Here is an 18,317-nt window from a genome sequence, read left to right on the forward strand (position 1 = left end):
AAATGAAATCAGGATCAGGGAGCAACATTTGCAGACAAAGGCTCCAGAGCTGACACATTCCCCAGAAGATGCAATGAGAGGCTACGGAAGATGAAATGCTGCAAGACCACAAATTAATTTTTGATTCTGAAGAGAGGCAGAAGGAAAAAAAATCAGTGCAGGAGTCAGAAAGCATAGAAATTTCAAGAACAATGCCCATGGATACCGGCTGTGCTAGGGGATCTGCACCCCCCACCCCAGGCCCCTTGAACATCTAGAGGAAACCCCGACAGAGGTTGGCTTTAATGAGATTTTGATTTCCATCAACCCAGCCTGGCACTCCTTGGATATAACCATTATGTTTTTATCAGCGGGAGTCAGTCTGCCACAGCCACTATCAACCTCAAGAGCCCTGAGATTCTAAACAAACACATTTCGTGGTGACACTCCCAGGGTTGTCAGATTCTCTTATTCTGCTAGCTTGAGAGCCTGGAAATCCATTTTAACTGCAGGCAACTGAGATGCTTTGGATGCAGGAAGTGATTCCATTTCTTCCCCCAAATGTGTGGCACAGCTTTATTTATTTATTTTTGCTGCGTTGGGTCTTTGTTGCTGTGCGCGGGCTTTTCTCTAGTTGTGGCTAGCGGGGGCTACTCTTCCTTGCGGTGCACAGGCTTCTCATTGTGGTGGCTTCTCTTGTTGCAGAGCACTGGCTCTAGGCACGCGGGCTTCAGTAGTTGTGGCACACGGGCTCAGTAGTTGTGGCTCGCGGGCTCTAGAGTGCAGGCTCAGTAGTTGTGGCACACAGGCTTAGTCGCTCCATGGCATGTGGGATCTTCCCGGACCAGGGATCGAACCCGTGTCCCCTGCATTGGCAGGCGGATTCTTAACCACTGCATGTGGCACAGATTTAAAAGACACATGCAGAATGTTTTAAAACCTAAGGGGTTGTGTTATATGCAATGTAACTTTGGAAGGGTTAAGAAGACAAAGAAACAAAATAACTCTTATGATGCTTCATGCTCTATTCTCCAATCTTCAGCCAAGTTCTTTGGTAAAAATGGCTAAAAACACACAGAGATCAGCTCGGTGCTTTGTGACCACCTAGAGGGGTGGGATAGGGAGGGTGAGAGGGAGACGCAAGAGGGAGGAGATATGGGGATATATGTATACGTATAGCTGATTCACTTTGTTATAAAGCAGAAACTAACACACCATTGTAAAGCAGTTATACTCCAATAAAGATGTTAAAAAAAAAAATGGCTAAAAGGAAGGGAGGATGGACAAACGGGGCGAGGCCAGGGGTGGGACAGTGAAGAGCTGCAGAAGGCAGCATGGTGGGTGGCATAGTGTCGGCAACACTGCTCGGTCTCCCCCTCCTCCCACCCCAATAGTCCTCATTTCCACCTGTCACCACATCTGAAATTCCACCGCGAGCTTTGTCCCTCCAGGCCCTTAAAAACCCCAGAGACACAATGAAAATCAGGAACAAAAATTAGAAATTTGCTAGAAAGCCACCCTGAAGAAAAATGTAAAGGATGAATTTTAGGAATAAGAAAATGGGTCAAGCTTCTATCCACTCATTCTCGGAATGAGCCTGTTCCAGAGGCTGGACATACAATCTGGTGTGAGAGGGATCCTAAGAATCTTGAGAAGCATCCGGTCTAACACTGATTTGTGCCCAAGCCCCGACGCACTCACCGAGGCTCCATCCAGATCAGGAAAAGTCAGGGAGACTCAGCATCAGAGTCCCACTTTTCAAGTGGAGAAGGAAGAAGGAAGGAGAAAAGCAGATTGGGTGCCTTCACTCTGTGCCTCGACACACATGCCCCTCCCAGCCTGTATCCTGTACCTGAATGTTTTTCCTTTTGTTACAGAAGACATTGATGGAGCCATCAGCAAAATTCAGTAAGGTCTGCAGATTAGGAAGAGGATTGTATTCATGTTAATTTACTGAGTTTGACCACTGCGCTGTTATTACATAGGAGAGTGTCCTTTTTTTTTTCTTTCTTTTAATGAAATTTACACTGAGGTATATAAGCGTAAAGATATATACCAAGTCTGCAACTTACTCTTAAGTGGTTAGAATATTATAATAGGCTTCTATATACAGACAGAAGATAATGAAGCAAATGTCAGAAAATGTTGGCATTCAGAGAATTTGGAGATATGAGGATTTTTCATACTATGCTTGTTACTTTTCTAGACGTCTCAAATTATTTCCAAAAAAAAGTAAAGAAAAAGAAGATAGACCTGCCCTGAGAAAATTATGATGTGAGCAGGACAGTGTCCCTGGCCCCAGTTTGGGGAACCCAGAGGCCGCTGGGTGTTCCATTCTGGACTGAACAAAGGACCCCAGGCACCTGCCACAGTGGGAAGAGCCCACCTCTGGACGTGGCCAAATGCTGACAGAATCAGCGCTTAGTACGTGATGGTGGGTATTACAGAAAGAAATCCGAATTACCCTTATACGGTTTACTGTAGGAAACCAACATCCCGCTTTTAACCTTGGTGAAAGAGGAAGGCAAAGGCGGCTTGTGGGAAGCGTGAAATACAGACTATCTGTCATAACCAAGCTATACTTTCCATCACCTGAACTGCCTCATTTCTCATTAATTAATTGAACCCTGGGCAACAAAGCTCCATGAGGCTTCAATTCGTCTCTTATTTCTAATACTTTACAATTCTATATGACATGACCAATCTCAAGCCATTTTCACCTTTATCATTTAATTTAATCTTCCCTAATATCTTTCTATGTGCTTATCGATTAAACACTTCAAAAGGACTGGAGCATCTTAAGGGGGGTTATTATTATATCTAGCTTCTTGATAAACAACTGGAAATGCTTCTGCTATGTATTCCAGAGAAATTCTCATACCGAGCCCTGAGGGGACAGGAAATGGATGGGGGAGCGGGTGTCCAGAGAGCAGGAGGTAAGGCGGGTGTCCATCAGGAGAAGGTGTGGAGCCAAGTGTCGGGGGACGCACTCCACAGGCACAGTTAGAAATAGTGGACTAGGGCTTCCCTGGTGGTGCAGTGGTTGAGAGTCCGCCTGCCAATGCAGGGGACGCGGGTTCGTGCCCCGGTCCGGGAAGATCCCACATGCCGCGGAGGCCGCTGAGCCTGCGCGTCCGGAGTCTGTGCTCCACAACGGGAGAGGCCACAGCAGTGAGAGGCCCGCGTACCGCAAAAAAAAAAAAAAAAAAAAAATAGTGGACTAGAGGCTGCATAGCAATGAGTCTTGCAAACACAACACTGAGTGCAAAATTCACAAACGCAATGCAACGGAGAACAGGGTGCCAGCACGTCTCAAAGTAGTTTCAGAGTATTCATGGAAACACGTTAAATTGTGCATAGGATGGCAATTGCTAATGGGTAAAACAGAAATAAAAATATAGCCCAAGCGAGGTGGGGAAGGAAGAAGGGGTAAATGGAGAAGCGCTTGGATAAAAGGCGAGATGGATGGATTTAAAGGAGGAAGGCGATGGCAGACAGACACACGCATGCGTACATCGGAGAGCGCGCACTTGCAGCCCCGGGCGGGCCCCCGGAGGTCTTACCCGAGGCCCCGGGCCTGTGGCTGGGCTGACCGGCCTGGTGCAGGCTCTGCTGGAGCAGGCTCAGGCACTCCCCAAGGCAGCTGAGGGTGGCAGCAGAGGTAGCTTTCAGGAGCAGCAGGTCCTGGTCCAAGGCAGTGAGGGGCCCGGACCCCGGCAGAGACTCGATGGCATGCACCAGGTTCTTCTGCTGTCCCTCCACCTGGGTCATCATCTGCGGAACGGGAAGACAGCGAGGAGGTGAGGGTCGAAGTCCTCTCTTCCACAGGCGGGGAGCCAGCGCTTAAACCACAGGAGTGGATGAAAGTGCGGGGGAAGTGGTGAGAGACAACATCACCACCCAGACTGCCAGCTGCGTGGGAGACAGCTCGGAGGGTGCTCGGCGCACAGCCCTCCTGGGATGATGCAGGCCTGGGTGAAATCTACCTGGGTCCATCCACGCAAAGGCACGCCTCTAGAGCTCTGATCACAAGAGGGTTTTAGAACTTTAGAGCTGAAAGGGACCATCGGGGCCACCTGGGTGTATCGGTTTACAGATCTTTGGAAGGTAATAATAAATATACTAAAAGTATAGAAGTCTTGTGACCAACTTTAAGGTCCTTGGACCACGGAAGGTTATCTGAGATGGTGGAAGTGTGTGGCTTTGCCTCAGAGCAAGGTTAATTCCATGCTTTCCTTCCAGCTGCAATCCATCCCTAACTCCCTGGCAGTCCTATTCGAAGTTCAAGAAACAGAAGTGACATCTGGGGTTGGCATTTGTGGGGGTGAGATCAAACCGAGACCAGTGCCGACCCACTCTGACCCCAAAATGCTACGAGAGCCCGCGACTTCCTTAACACCGTGTGTAGGGTGACAGGAGGAGGAGAAAAACTGGGAGTTCTAGAGCCAGCCCTGCTCCATGGCTGAAGCTGTGACAAACCAGTAACCCTGTGTTGTGGCCTGGCTTCAGTTCGTAAGCTATAGACAAGCAGTGTCTCCTTGGACAAATGAAGGAGAAAGGAACTCAAGAACTAGAAAAGGACTTCACTGGTGATCTTGTGAAGCTCATGCCCCTCCTGTTTTACAACTTATCTCGCTAAGCAAGATGATGAGCATAAATTGCATGGCAAACAAATAAACAGTCGAGCTGATACATGGAGGAACTAAAGCAGCCTGCCCAAGGTCATAGGGTCACAGGTCAGCATCAGAGGCAGGAACCAACTCCTGTTCTCTGGATTCCGGTCCACTGTTCCTTAAGCATCCCTCACAAAAGCCATCCTTTAATTTGAAGCAATCGCTCCTGCTTTGTCACTGTCATCCCAGGAGGATCCTTGTTACCATCAAGATGCCACCAGCTGGGAAGAAGCAATACTCTGTAAGGACTGCTGGACTTGGACACAAAACTCAGCCCATGCTTTGGCTTGTTTTTCTATTTTCTTTCTGCTATTTCCTATCACTCTGTGTAGTCATCTCCTTAAAAAAAAAAAAAAAAAAAAAAAAAAAGCTCCCCCATTGCAATCCTACTTACCAAAATCAGTGCCCTTACTTCAAAAAGATTTTTAAAAATATACACATTAAACATATTACATGCCCATCCTCTGGCCATGTAAATTATTTTTTGCAGATTACAGAGTTTATACCTAGCCATTCTGGCTCTTAAAACAGTACCTGGGGCATAATAGGAGCTCAATAAGAATTCATTTCTCCTTCAGGTCTTTGCTGAAGAGCTGCCTTCTCAGGAAAGCTTCCTGAACCACATAATTTAAAATCATATGTCCAACCAAAACCCTGGCGCTCCTGTGCTCCTTCCCAACTTATTTTTCTCCATAGCACTTACCATCTTCCAACCCAACTTGTAATTTACTTATTTCTTATGTTCATCTGTACTAGTGTGAAAGCAAGGACCATTCTATCTGTGCTGTTCACTGATGGATCTGTTGAAAGAATGAACGAAACCCCAGGGTCCCTTTTTTCTCACTGAGGCGCAAGAGAGTCTGTTTATGACACAAAGTCTACACAAATCATTATAGTCTATTAGGACAACATGGCTGAAGATTCAGTAAAAAATAATACCTCCGTTATCAGTTTAGGTTTGCCAAGAAAATGGTTAAATTTAACACTGAAAAAGATAAAATGTTTTTATACTCTTCGACAGTCAACTCTATGTAGAACTGCTAACATTTAGGGAGAAGTTGATTTCAAGCTACTTGTTGTAGTCAGCATTTCTGTAAATTCCTACCATAAAATCTTGTCTTAGAAAAATGATGTGTTGAAAGGGAAGAAGCAAATATAATGATGGAATATAAATGTATATTATGTATGTATATGTATAAATGTATATTATGTTCCTGACTACTATGGACGATAACATAATGCTTAAAAGGTGAGTAAAATGAAGCCATTAAATATGGAATATACTCCTTTTTAATCAACGAAAAGGAGAACTGTATTCCAATTATATAGTATAGGATAAGTACTTGTTATTTCACAAGCATAAAATATGACGCAAATCTCAGGTAATAAAAACACAAAAGTGACTTCCAGAATCTTCTACCCTATTACAACAGAGGCAGGTTCCCAGAGATGGAAGGCACGTATCTGCTCTCTAGAAAGCATTCAACAGTGTTTATAGGAGCCTGTTGCCAGCGCCAAGAGGCAGGACAGCCTCCAGCAAAGGACGTCTGAACCGGCAGTGGATGGATTTGACGTTTACAATGACTGCAGAACGGCTGGCGCTGAGTGGGAGGGGGCAGGGGTGCCACATGCCCCACAAGTCACGGCAGAACTTTCCTGCTCAAAATGCCGAGACCGCTCCCTGAGTGACCCTGTGCTACAGACTTACCAAGCACCAGACACTGGACGGATTTCAGCATCTTTCTTGGTACACTGAGCACTAAAACGAGCTTAGCACAGCGCGTGACACACAGGAGACACCAAGAGTCATTTTCTCCCCTTTTCCATGTGACGCAAAACAGAACTTTAGTCTTTAAACACACAATCGATGCCAACCTTCACTTTCTATTAGTATCATCAGGCTCCAAAAGAACTGAACGAACCCTGAAAGCAACACAGGACTCCCAGCCTCAGCGCTTGTATATCACGCTTATCATTGCTTTAACTTTTCTCACACTGGGAGGCACTGATGGAGAACCTTCATCAGACTTGGGAAGAACAAGTTTTAGCTGTTTTTTCCATATCTAATTTTAATGAAGGGCACATATGAGAAGATGTCTCGAAGTTGTACATGACAAAAACACCAACAACAAAGTCCCAAAGCAGCTCCCTCTGCCCTGCAAGGTTCCCACACCCTCAACACAAGAGCAAAGCACGGCCAGTGACGGCCACCAGCCTTTGAACTGCTTGAACCACTAATTACATAAGTTTCAAGTCAGAGCTCTAAACACTTCTTCTGAAGCACAACATCAACCATGTGTGGTGTTTAAAAACCAAAAAAAAAAAAAAAGCACGCATTTCATTTCTTGTGGCGTTTGGCTTCTACAATCAGGGGTATCGCCACCTTGTTAACACAGGTGCAAAATGGGACCCCCGTGAAATTTCAGAGATCCACCCCCTGGGAATGTCAACTCTGAGGTTGTGAAGTAGTCTAACTTTAGGTCAAATCCAACTTCACAGGGAAAGAAAAAAGGTCCACTTCTCATAGCACAAACAATGGCATGTGCACTGCAAAATCAAAGCTAAGAAAGTCAGTGGCTGCAGATTTTACGGTTTTATTTCACTGAAGCTGAAACCAAAGCGGAAGGCAAAGACCAAAACCCAGTGACATCAGCTCAACAAGATGAGATCCTGCTAAAGAGGGAACTGAGGAGGGGGCAGCAAGGGGGCAGCAGCTACACTCGCTCGCCTTGATGGCCTCAGACCGTTCTGACCTGCAAAGCTTGGTGTAGGTTTTGAGAGGCGCCGGAAAGGTCCAGTCCTGACAGGCTAGACATCAACGAATACCAGCTCCTCACTCATCCGTCCGTCAGTAACCAAAGCAGCAGCAGCAGGCTCAGATTTCTTATCCTAATGTCACCAGGGCTGCCGGCCTTGCTTGGCCGAGCCTTCTGGTTTCACAGACTCCCTGGGACCTTCAGTAACTCAATCCCTCTTGCCTGGAAGGAGAACAAACAATTCGATGCCAACTTCAAGGTGGCCTTGGTTTGACATTTCTCCTCAGCCTGGTGGAATTCCAGAGCCCCTTCTAAGTCTCCCGTCTGGGTCAGGGATCACTCCTTGGCTAACTCAGGCTTCAAAGACCTTGGAACCAAAACTAACTAACTAGCTAACTAAAACTAACACTTCTCTCTCTCTCTCTCTCTCTCTCTCTCTCTGTGTCACTCACACACACACACACACACACACACACAGAGCTTACTATCTCCATTAACACAGATTTACTATTCAACGACCCTCATTAGCATTACTTTAAAATTCCAGACTCCCCACCCCAGAAATGGCTTTGAGGGCTCCTTACAGAAGCTTCCTGAAACATCCATCAGCTCTTTAATGGAAGCCATCAACATAACAGTGTGCACCCTAAAATTTGTAAAATGCCTTGTCTCAAAGTCCTTGCCTTGTTTCCACCAATCCTGAGCCATTGTCTCTTGATCCCAATCAAGTCCCTATATTGTCAACCAAAGTTCTAATTCTCGTATCCAGACGCTGCCCTCCTGGCTGGGAGACGCTGCCCCACGGAGGTGGCATTTCCCCCACAGTGTGAACAATAAAGTCCCTTGGTCTTGTCATCAGAGGGTGGTGGTGACATCTGGAGAGGCAACATCCCAACCTCTACAGCCTTTCTCCATGTTTCTGAGTGTTGGGAACCCAGTTAAGGCCTGGCCTCACCTGAACAATTTCTCCCTCTTGCTGAGTCGCTTCCCTGACTCTCAGCCTGCCTCCTGCACTCCCTGGGCTTTGTCTGTTGTTCCAGCTCTTGGCATAACCGGAATGTTAACAAGCCAAGAGTTTCCTTGAAGCAGGGTCCCGGGTCCCTTTGCACCGCTCTCCGTGGTCCCAAGCACGACCCCACGGAGGCCAGTCCTAAACATCTCCTGGACTCCCAAATCTCTCTCCAGGCTCATCAGGTGAGCAGACAAAGAAAACCCCATCGAGTGGGCAGATCTTCAAATCCACACTACTTGACAGGAGTAAGAGAGTGACAGTGACAATACGGAACAAAGATGAGCGGGAGGAAACAGGGTCCCTCTCCAGGGGTGAGGCTGCCAGCTACACAGATGAGGTTACAGATAAAGAGGAAGAACAAGGTGACAAAACACAGGAAGAGAATAGAGAAACCAACGTAAGAAACCAACTATAAACCAAGGGAAACCAAAATTCCACCTTTTAAAGTATCCAACATCAAAACAACCTACTGTCTTCTAGGCAGAGGAGTGAATTATGACGGAGTTACTGTTGCCTGGGCATATGTAAATTTAACCATCTGAAACACAGGCCTTAATCATCTTGTCATCTTTGTTGAGTTTTTCAAATAAATAGTAACATGGGCAGTTGAATTTTAAATTTAATTTGGAAGCCTGAATTGTAGTGAAAATTTCTTCAGAGGTATTGCTCTGAAATTCAACTTTCAATAAAAATTTTAATTGGAAAAAAAAATGGGAGAAAGAAGGAAAGATCTCCCCAAAATTGACCATTAGATCTTTGATGACCTAACTACATGTGTCCGCAAACGTCTATAAAAGGCCAGGGAGTAAATATTTAAGGCTTGGCAAACCACGGGATCTCTGACTGCTCAGCCTGGCCCCTGCAGCTGGAAGGCAGGCAGAGTCCCCGTGTGAACACTTGGGTGAGGCTGTGCCCACATAAAACTAGCATTTGACTCATCTCGGTTTGGATGTCAGATGATTCTCTTTTCTCATTCAATGTGTGATTTTATTGGTTCTTGGAGTGACTGGTGATTTCTGACCATATTCTGGACATTTTGGCTATCGTGTTAGGAGATTCCAGGTCCAGTTTGAGTTTTTTTAGGAGGCAATCACATGTTTAGGTTGAGCACACAAGCCCTAGCCTACTTTTATGGCCCGTGGTTTCAATGACAATCTAATTTCAGACACTTTGTGGGGCTATTTTGATCTGCTTGATTTATCTCCTGTCCCGGGGTCTCCATTGGTCCCTGCTGGTCTACCTGAGAGTCCAGACCTTCCACACAGGGGACAGGTACCTGTTTTGGCAGAATCCCCCTTGCCCTCAGCTCTGGGTGGGGGAGGGGAATCTAGGCCTGAAGTCATTTTTATGCCTTTGGGCAGAAAAGTTTGCTTTCCTTTCAAAGGTATGTAAGTGCATACATGTTATTTCCACTTCCAAGTTGAAGGCTGCTTCCTAAGCAGATCTAACTAGCCAGATGGAAAAGTGTCAAGCACCAGTCATTCATTTTTTTGGTTACAGAATTTATTCTCTCTTTTAGAAAATTGACAGAAGAGAAGCATTCATCATTTCTACATTTTTACCTACTTTCTGGATTTATACCCACTTTGCTGGACCTCAGGGGGTACGACTGAGGCTGACTGTTACCAGATGACTTACGCGCTGACTCCAGATCTCTCTGTCCACCCCCACCACTGGGAGGCAGGACAGGCTACTGGCATTTTTAGTTCAACATTCTGACACGTGGCCTTTATCATGTGAGACTAGAGGAATAGAAATGAAAGAAAAGAGTGGTTGAAAGGCCAATCCAGAGATGAAGGACATCCATCCTGGTCCCTCCATAGTTTCAATATGAGAACGTGAGTGTTACCAAGAAGTCTCAGTGCTATTTATACAGCAGCCCATGCCATCCAAGGCAAAAGGCAAAAGGCAAAGGCAAAATTCTGAACTGCACATGCACATACTCAGAAACACTTTCTGAAGATATGGGGATGGGTCCGCACATTTCTTAAAAACGGATTCTCTTCTGTCTTACCTTCACTTTTGGCTTTTCTACAATCATTTCCTCGCCACCCCCAGTAATAACTCCACATTGTTCAAATATGAAATGCACATTTTATCTTTACCAACTCCCAAAAGACAAACCCATACTGAAATGTTCAAGAACTATGAGATCATAAACAGAAAAACAAACAACCCTATCAAAAAATGGGCAGAAGACTTAAATAAACATCCCTCCAAAGAAGAAATACAAAGGGCCAATAGGCACATGAAAAGATGCTCAACATCGCCAATTATTAGAGAAATGCAAATCAAAACTACAGTGAGGTACCACACCTCACACCAGTCAGAATGGCCATCGTCAAAAAGTCTACAAATAATAGATGCTGGAGAGGGTGTGGAGAAAAGGGAATTCCCTACACTGTTGGTAGGAATGTAAGCTGGTGCAGCCACTGTGGAAAACAGTATGGAGGTTTCTCAGAAAACTAATAATAGAGCTACCATATGATCCATCAATCCCACTCCTGGGCCTATATCCAGACACAAATCTAATTCACAAAGATACATGCACCCTATGTTCATAGCAGCACTATTCACAAAAGCCAAGACATGGAAGCAACCTAAATGTCCACTGACAGAGGAATGGATAAAGAAGATGTGGTACATACATACAATGGAATACTACTCAGCCATGAAAAAGAACAAAATAATGCCATTTGCAGCAACATGGATGTAACTAGAGATTATCATAATAAGTGAAGTAAGTCAGAAAGACAAATACCATATGATATCACTTATATGTGGCATCTAAAATATGTCACAAATGAATCTATCTACAAACAGAAACAGACTCACAGACAGACAACAGACTTGTGGTTGCTGGGGGGTGGGGAGGCGGGAGAGGGATGGAGTGGGAGTTTGGGGTTAGTAGATGCAAATTATTGTATACAGGATGGATAAACAACAAGGTCCTACTGTATAGCACAGGGAACTATATTCAATATCCTGAGATAAACCATAATAAGAAAGAATATAAAAAAGAATGTGTATGTGTGTATATATATATATAACTGAGTCACCTTACTGTACAGCAGAAATTAACATAACACTGTAAATCAACTATACGTCAAAAAAGAAAAAATAACTATGAGATCATAGCATTCATGGGCAAAGGAATCTATGGCTGTCAAGTCTGTCTCCTTCATTTTGCAAGCAGGAAATCTGGGTTCAGAGAAGCCAGGAGTCCGTGCTGAGGTCACACACAGCTTCACCTGTAGTGGCAGCCCTCACTCTCCTCCTACACTCTCCTCCTACAGTGGGGCGGCTCCACTCCGAGGCACGATCTGATATACTTCCTCCTCTTTCCTTCTCTTATTCGGGAAGCACAATACCCTTTCTGCCTCAGAAAACAACTACGGTGATGGTGACGTTTCTTCCACTGTCCCTCACCCCACCTTTTCTCACCACCTGGAAACAACTTTTGTTATTCTGATTACAAAAGGCTGACTCACACCATCAATCACCATCCCAACAAAATCAGAAAGTAAATACAGTTCTAAAAAAGGAAGTAAAAATTACCTGAAATCCTAATTCTTAGAGATAAGCCCTAACATTCTGGTATTACTCTGACTCTTCCAATTTATACAAACACACACACACACACACACACACAGTATTATTTTATTTAACAGGATATCCCTTATATATAATTGTGTAACCTTTACCACTTGAAATGCATCATCTCTTATAGCTGGGAGTTACTTCAAAATACTCCAGTGGTGTTGGTGGGGGATAGGATGAAATGATACTGGCTTTGGGGATGCTGAAGCTGTTGGTGGTGACATGGAGGTTTAATGTTATCTTCTCTAATGTTTTTACGTTTGAAATTTTTCAAAATAATGAGTTTTTTTTAATAGGGGGGAAATACATCATTATGGGTTGAATTGTGTCCCTCCAAAATTCATATGTTGACATCCCACACCCTCAGTACCTTAAATGTGACCTAACTTGGAGACAGGATTTTTTTTTTTTTTGTAGAGGGAAATATAGCCTTTATTTTATAATAACTTGAAATGAAATATAATCTATAAAAATATTGAATCAGGTGTGTTGTACACCTGAAATTAATATAACATTGTAAATCAACTATACCTCAATAAAAAAAAATTATTAGAAAAATATAGGAGTTTCTTGTAGGATTAAAGATGATGAACAACCAACTCTCAGAAAGGACAAGAACAGGGCTGAGATTTGGGGACTCTCAGTAGCAGAAGCCTGAGGATCCCCTCTCTAGGGGCTGCCATGAAGGGTTCCAAACTTGCCGCACGTGTGCGTGACTCCAATCACATTTTTTCAAATTCTCAGGAAAGAGAGTATGATTGGCTGTTATCAAGGAGTTTCAATCCTTGCTGCAGTCAAGGAGAAAGGTTCTTTGCAGAGGTCATCAGTGTAAAATCAGGTCATTAGGGTGGCCCTAATCCAATACGACTGGTGTCCTTAAAAAACGAGGAAATTAGGACCCAGACATGCACAGAGGGCAGATGAGAGAAGCCGTGGGAGAAGATTGATTTATAAGCCAAGGAGAGAGACCTGGAACAGACTCTCACAGTCCTCAGAAGGCACCACCCTGCCAATGCCTGGACTGAGGGCTTCTAGGATCCATCACTGGGAGACAAAGTACCAGTCGGTGGTACTTTGATACCGCAGCCCCAGAAAGCTAATACACACATCACAGACATCTTTCCACAGATCTCACTGTAGTGGCTGCATCATGGAAGAGCTTTTCACTCCAAGCAAAGTCAACCCTGGCTCTGGAGCAGAAGCTCCTTGCTTGCAATGTCACCATCACATCTTCTCATGGAATTTTTGCTAAAGGAAAACTGAGGTGGAGAATGCATTTTCAGAATAAGGTAACAGAAGATGCTGACACAAATGTTAAAAAGTATTATTATGGCTTCCCTGGTGGTGGCACAGTGGTTGAGAATCCACCTGCCAAGGCAGGGGTTGCAGGTTCGAGCCCTGGTCTGGGAAGATCCCACATGCTACGGAGCAACTAAGTCTGTGTGCCAGAACTGCTGAGCCTGCGCTCTGGAGCCAGCGAGCCACAACTGTTGGGCCCACGTGCCACAACTACTGAAGCCCACGTACCGCAAAGAGGAGTGGCCCCCGCTCACTGCAACTAAAGAAAAGCCTGCACAGAGCAATGAAGACCCAAAGCAGCCAAAAATAAATTTATTTTTTTTTAAGTATTATTTTTTCACTCCACCTGTCTATACTGAATGTTAAGTTGGTAATGAGGGGTGCCAGGTACAAAAGGAATGGTCTCTTATCCTGTTCTCAACGAAAACACCATAGGCCAACAGAAGGACTGTGAGTAAAAGGTAAGGGGTCAGGAAATCACCGCCTTGTTTCATCCCTCATCGCTCTGTACCTCTGCCTCCCTCATACAGGCACAGCCCCGGCAGGGTGCTGGATGCGATAAAGGCGCTCACCCTTACCAGCACAAGGCTGGCCTCCCCCGCATGACACCCACGACCTGGGCTTTGGTGCAAGTGCCACCCACTGATGGTTTTCATTATAAATCTCTCTCTCTTTTTTTTTTTAAACAAAAACAATACTTACCACGGAAAAAAACACCACACATAGTAAAATAGAAGAAAAAAATACCCATAACATATCCCAAACTAGAGAAATAAGTATTAAAATTTTGGTATACATACAACAGTTTTATGCACAAATACGTACTTTTACTTTTTACGAAAGTGGTTGCACATCATAATATTGCTTTTTTTAAAATTCCATATACCATGTTGAATTGTAACAATACTATTTACGATACTGCAGGTCATTCCAGCACATAAATGGGCCACAATTTATTGCCCAATTCTCTATCACTGGACCTTACAATGAGGTCTAACTTTCTTCTCTGTGACAAATTACAATTCCACAAACTTCTCTGTAGGTAGATCTCAGCATAAATTTGTAATGATTTCCTTAAAATAAACTCCTAGAAGAGGAGTTGCTGAATTTAAGGGTATTTAACATTAATTTTTAAGCCTTTTGAGAAATACTGCCAGCTCACCATCGAAAAAAAATTGTTATCGATTTGTTTTCCCTCAGCAATGTGTGAGCTGTCCTCTTTCTTATTAGCACTCTCTAAAACTCATCTTTTTTTCATAACCAATTTCACAGACAAAAAAACTCAAAAAATGAAAACCAGTATCTTTTTAAAATTTTAATTCATTGCACATGTCCCTGTATACTATGGGGCTAAAAAAAGGTTAAGAAATTTCTACAACGAGCAGTAAATAAGCCCTAGAGACCTAATGCACAGTATAATGAATATACACGATAATATTGTACTAAAATCATCCAGCTTGCTAAGTGACTAGAACTTAATTACTCCAACCACTAAAAAGAAGGGATAATTATGTAATGTGACAGAGGTGCTGAATCTCACTACAATGGCAATCCTATTACCCTGTGTATATGTATCAAATTAACATGCGGTACACCTTAAATTTACAGAATGTTACATGTAAAATATACTTAACAAAAAAGAAGTTTCCATATCCAGTAAAGAAAATTCAAGCATATAAGACTAAAGGGAGTCCAGAGAGCACGCTTCTTTCATCAGGGTGGAAGCAGCCATGTGGATGGGGGGGTAGGTGTAGGGCAAGGGACAAGGGGGCCCCAGCGATGGAAGGAAAGCTACACAGCCCTGGCTGGGAGGGGAAGGATGACCAGGAGAACCCACTGGATTCTGAAAGCTCATGAAGAAGCCATAGCTCTCTCCTAAAAGGTCCAAGGACAAAGAGACAATGGGAAACAATGCCCGAGGTGCCCACACCCTCCTCATGCCAGAGGGAGCGTCTACCTGGACCCTGTCCTACTGCCTGCTCTGCCCCCAGGACCCACTGGATAAGGGCAGGACTGTCCACCTTTGCCAAGCTCGCCAAGCAAGGTCCTGTGTCTGATCTGAATCCAGCATCTAAGCTGAAGAGGAAAGCAGAAACTGGCTCTTGGCTTTCCCACGTTCCTCCGTCTCAACTTCTCCATCTACTTCCGGTACAGCAGTCACACCAGTCACAACCATCGACATGAATAATAGAAGCAGGGCCATTTCACGTCCGGACCAAGGGGGAGCCTTACAGTTTACAAAGTGCTACCACACTCATCATCTCTCACTCTCCCAGCTCTGCCCTGCTCCCAAGGCAGGCTGGTCATCGTGATTCTTGTTTTACGACCCTGGGGCCCAAATCATAATCCATGCAAGTGGAGATGTGAGGACTGAAGTGCAGTGTCCTGGACCCAAACTTCTCTGCCCCCCTTCCTCACTCCCAGGAGGCACGCAGAACGGCACTGCCCTAGATGATTCATGATCACAGCACACACGCACACGCGCGCGTGCGCGCACACACGCACGCGCACACACACACACACACACACACACGGATGCTCACCTGGCAAGGCCTTCTGCCTAAAAGGAATTAAGATGCAATTCACTCTGAACTGAAAGAGAACAAGTTAGACCACAAAGTCTTCCTGGGTAAAATCCCCAGAAAGAAATCTTGATTCATAAACAAAGCCTGAACAACAAAGGGTAAGGATTTGTCCTGCAAATGGTGTGGAAGTTTCACTCAAGTGTTTAAGTATCTCTCAGAAGTCCCCTCAGCAGAAACTGTTAAATATACCTCATGTATAAAACAAAAGCTAAAATGCTGCTTTATTGATCCATGTCAGAAGCCTTCTGGTCGACCTGCCATCCCTCAGCAGATGCTGGCTGGTATATCAGGTTTTTATCTCTTGCAGAATGGAACCTTACAAACCAAAGATCAACGAGTATGAAATTAAACCACTTTCCTGAGTCTGCTTTACCTTTATTCACACTCATATTCCACGTACATGCTTGGCCTATCTCAGAGAACCTCTAAGCTTCTGGAGATGTAATCTCCATTTGGGGAAATTCGAAGGTTGTTCTAAGAATTCCTGGGGAAAAAAGAAAAGCCAGTAGACATCTATATCTAACTTCAGGTTAGCAGCACGTTCTTATCTCCCACTGGGCCGTAGCTCTACCTACTAATGCCTGTTACTCTCTTTCAAAACTTAATTGTTGTTTTTAGTTCAAATATCTATGCAAAGCAGCAGACAAGAACATGACAATATAGTTCTCTTTTCCAGCTAAAATTAATTTCACTAGTGCCAATTATTTTCAGGAAAGAAATGCATCTCCAAAGGATACTTGAAAGAGGGGGACAAAATTGTACAAGAAAGTCACATCTCCAGGCAAATCCTTTACAGCATCTGAGACTTGGCAAATGAAACTCTGGGGAGACAAATGCATTTATCAGGAATCTGCTTCATTAATTTGAAAGGGAAAATTATGGTAAGGGATAAGCTACCAGTAATTAATATTTATTGTATCCCCACTGGGTAAATGACACTGCAGTCACCATTTTACAGAACAGAGAACACAATTCCTGCACACAAACTGCTTACAATGTAATCCTTGAGGTGCTCAAATATGAGCTAGCATAGTGATATACAGTGCTTTACAAAAGAGCTAACACCCCTCACAGGCGCCTGCACTGGAAATTGTTTTTGTGTGATGGAAATGAACTGCCCTGGACCCATTCCTACATCTTCTCCACTCTTCCTCATGACTCTGGCATCCACTTTTTAAGGAAGTATAAGAGTGTGTAGTCCATCACCACTATTCACATGAATAAACATGCAAAGGGAATTTATTATAATGATTTCCATACATGTCCATCTCCAGGGCCCAGCCTACTGACAGAATCCATCAGTTAATCTACGACCACACACACTGTGAGAAGGGCCCACAGGATCTTAATTCATCAAAAGACTCTATTCACAGGAGATGCCTGACAAATGCTGGGTGGATGGGTGGATGGGTGGAGGAGGAAGAAGTAAGAGAGGGCAGTGAAAGGAAGGGGATGGAGGCAGGGGAGAAAAGGTAGAAGGAGAGGGAAGGAGGGGAGACTACCGAGAAAGCAAGGGGGAAAGGAAGGACACAGCTCCAAAGTTTCGGGAAGTGTAGACAAGCTGGCAAGGTCCTCTAGCAAATCCAAGAACTCCCTTCCAATGCCCCTAGTCTGGAGCTGCCACTTCCACTCAAGGAATAAATGATATTTCCTCCTGTAGCCTGTGACCTTAGACCTTCAGCCTTAACTGTTAGTCCTCCCGGGAGGACAGAGGGAATGGGATGTTTTAACTGCACATGAGACATCTCCAGGCACACAACAACCCCACATTTCTTACAGCCTCTAAATTAATCTGTATGTTCCTAGGAAAAACAAAGCCCTACCTGAATGGGCTCTAGGCTCAACCATGGAATATCTGCTTCCTGGTTGTCTTTTTTGTCCTTTTTTGTAGTACAGTTGATTTACAATATTTCAGGTGTACAGCAAAGTGATTCAGTTACACATACATATATATTCTTTTTCAGGTTCTTTTCCATTATAGGTCATTACAAGCTACTGAACGTAGTTCCCTGTGCTATACAGTAGGTCTTTGTTGTTTATCTATTTTATATATAGTAGTATATATAATGGTGTATCTGTTAATTCCAAATCCCTAATTTATCCTTCCCTCCACCTTTCCCCTTTGGCAATCATAATTTGTTTTCTATGTCTGTGAATCTATTTCTGTTTTGTAAATAAGTTCACTTGTATCACTTTTTTAGATTTCACATATAAGTGATATCATATGGTATTTGTCTTTCTCTGTCTGACTTCCTTCAGTTAGTATGATAATCTCTAGGTCCATTCACATTGCTGCAAATGACATTATTTCATCCTTTTTATGGCTAAGTAATATTCCATTGTATATATATGTATCACATCTTCTTTATCCATTTATCTGTTAATGGACATTTAGCTTGCTTCCATGTCCTGG

The 18,317-nt window shown here is 44.0% G+C and overlaps 1 protein-coding gene across 2 annotated transcripts in view; it reads right to left on the bottom strand.

Annotated features, from left to right (window-relative positions):
- The window catches only part of OSBPL10 (oxysterol binding protein like 10), a gene marked incomplete at its 5' end in the record, with an annotated part of 284,829 nt that overhangs the window by 79,974 nt on the left and 186,538 nt on the right, over positions 1-18,317 (bottom strand). For both annotated transcript variants that reach the window (XM_082663642.1, XM_082663643.1), the window contains one exon: positions 3,543-3,753. In XM_082663642.1, the coding sequence (XP_082519768.1) occupies positions 3,543-3,753 (211 nt within the window). The remainder of the gene's footprint in view (positions 1-3,542; positions 3,754-18,317) is intronic.

The sequence above is a fragment of the Grampus griseus genome, assembly GCF_964374135.1.
Source record: "Grampus griseus genome assembly, chromosome: 10".
Taxonomy (NCBI): domain Eukaryota; kingdom Metazoa; phylum Chordata; class Mammalia; order Artiodactyla; family Delphinidae; genus Grampus; species Grampus griseus.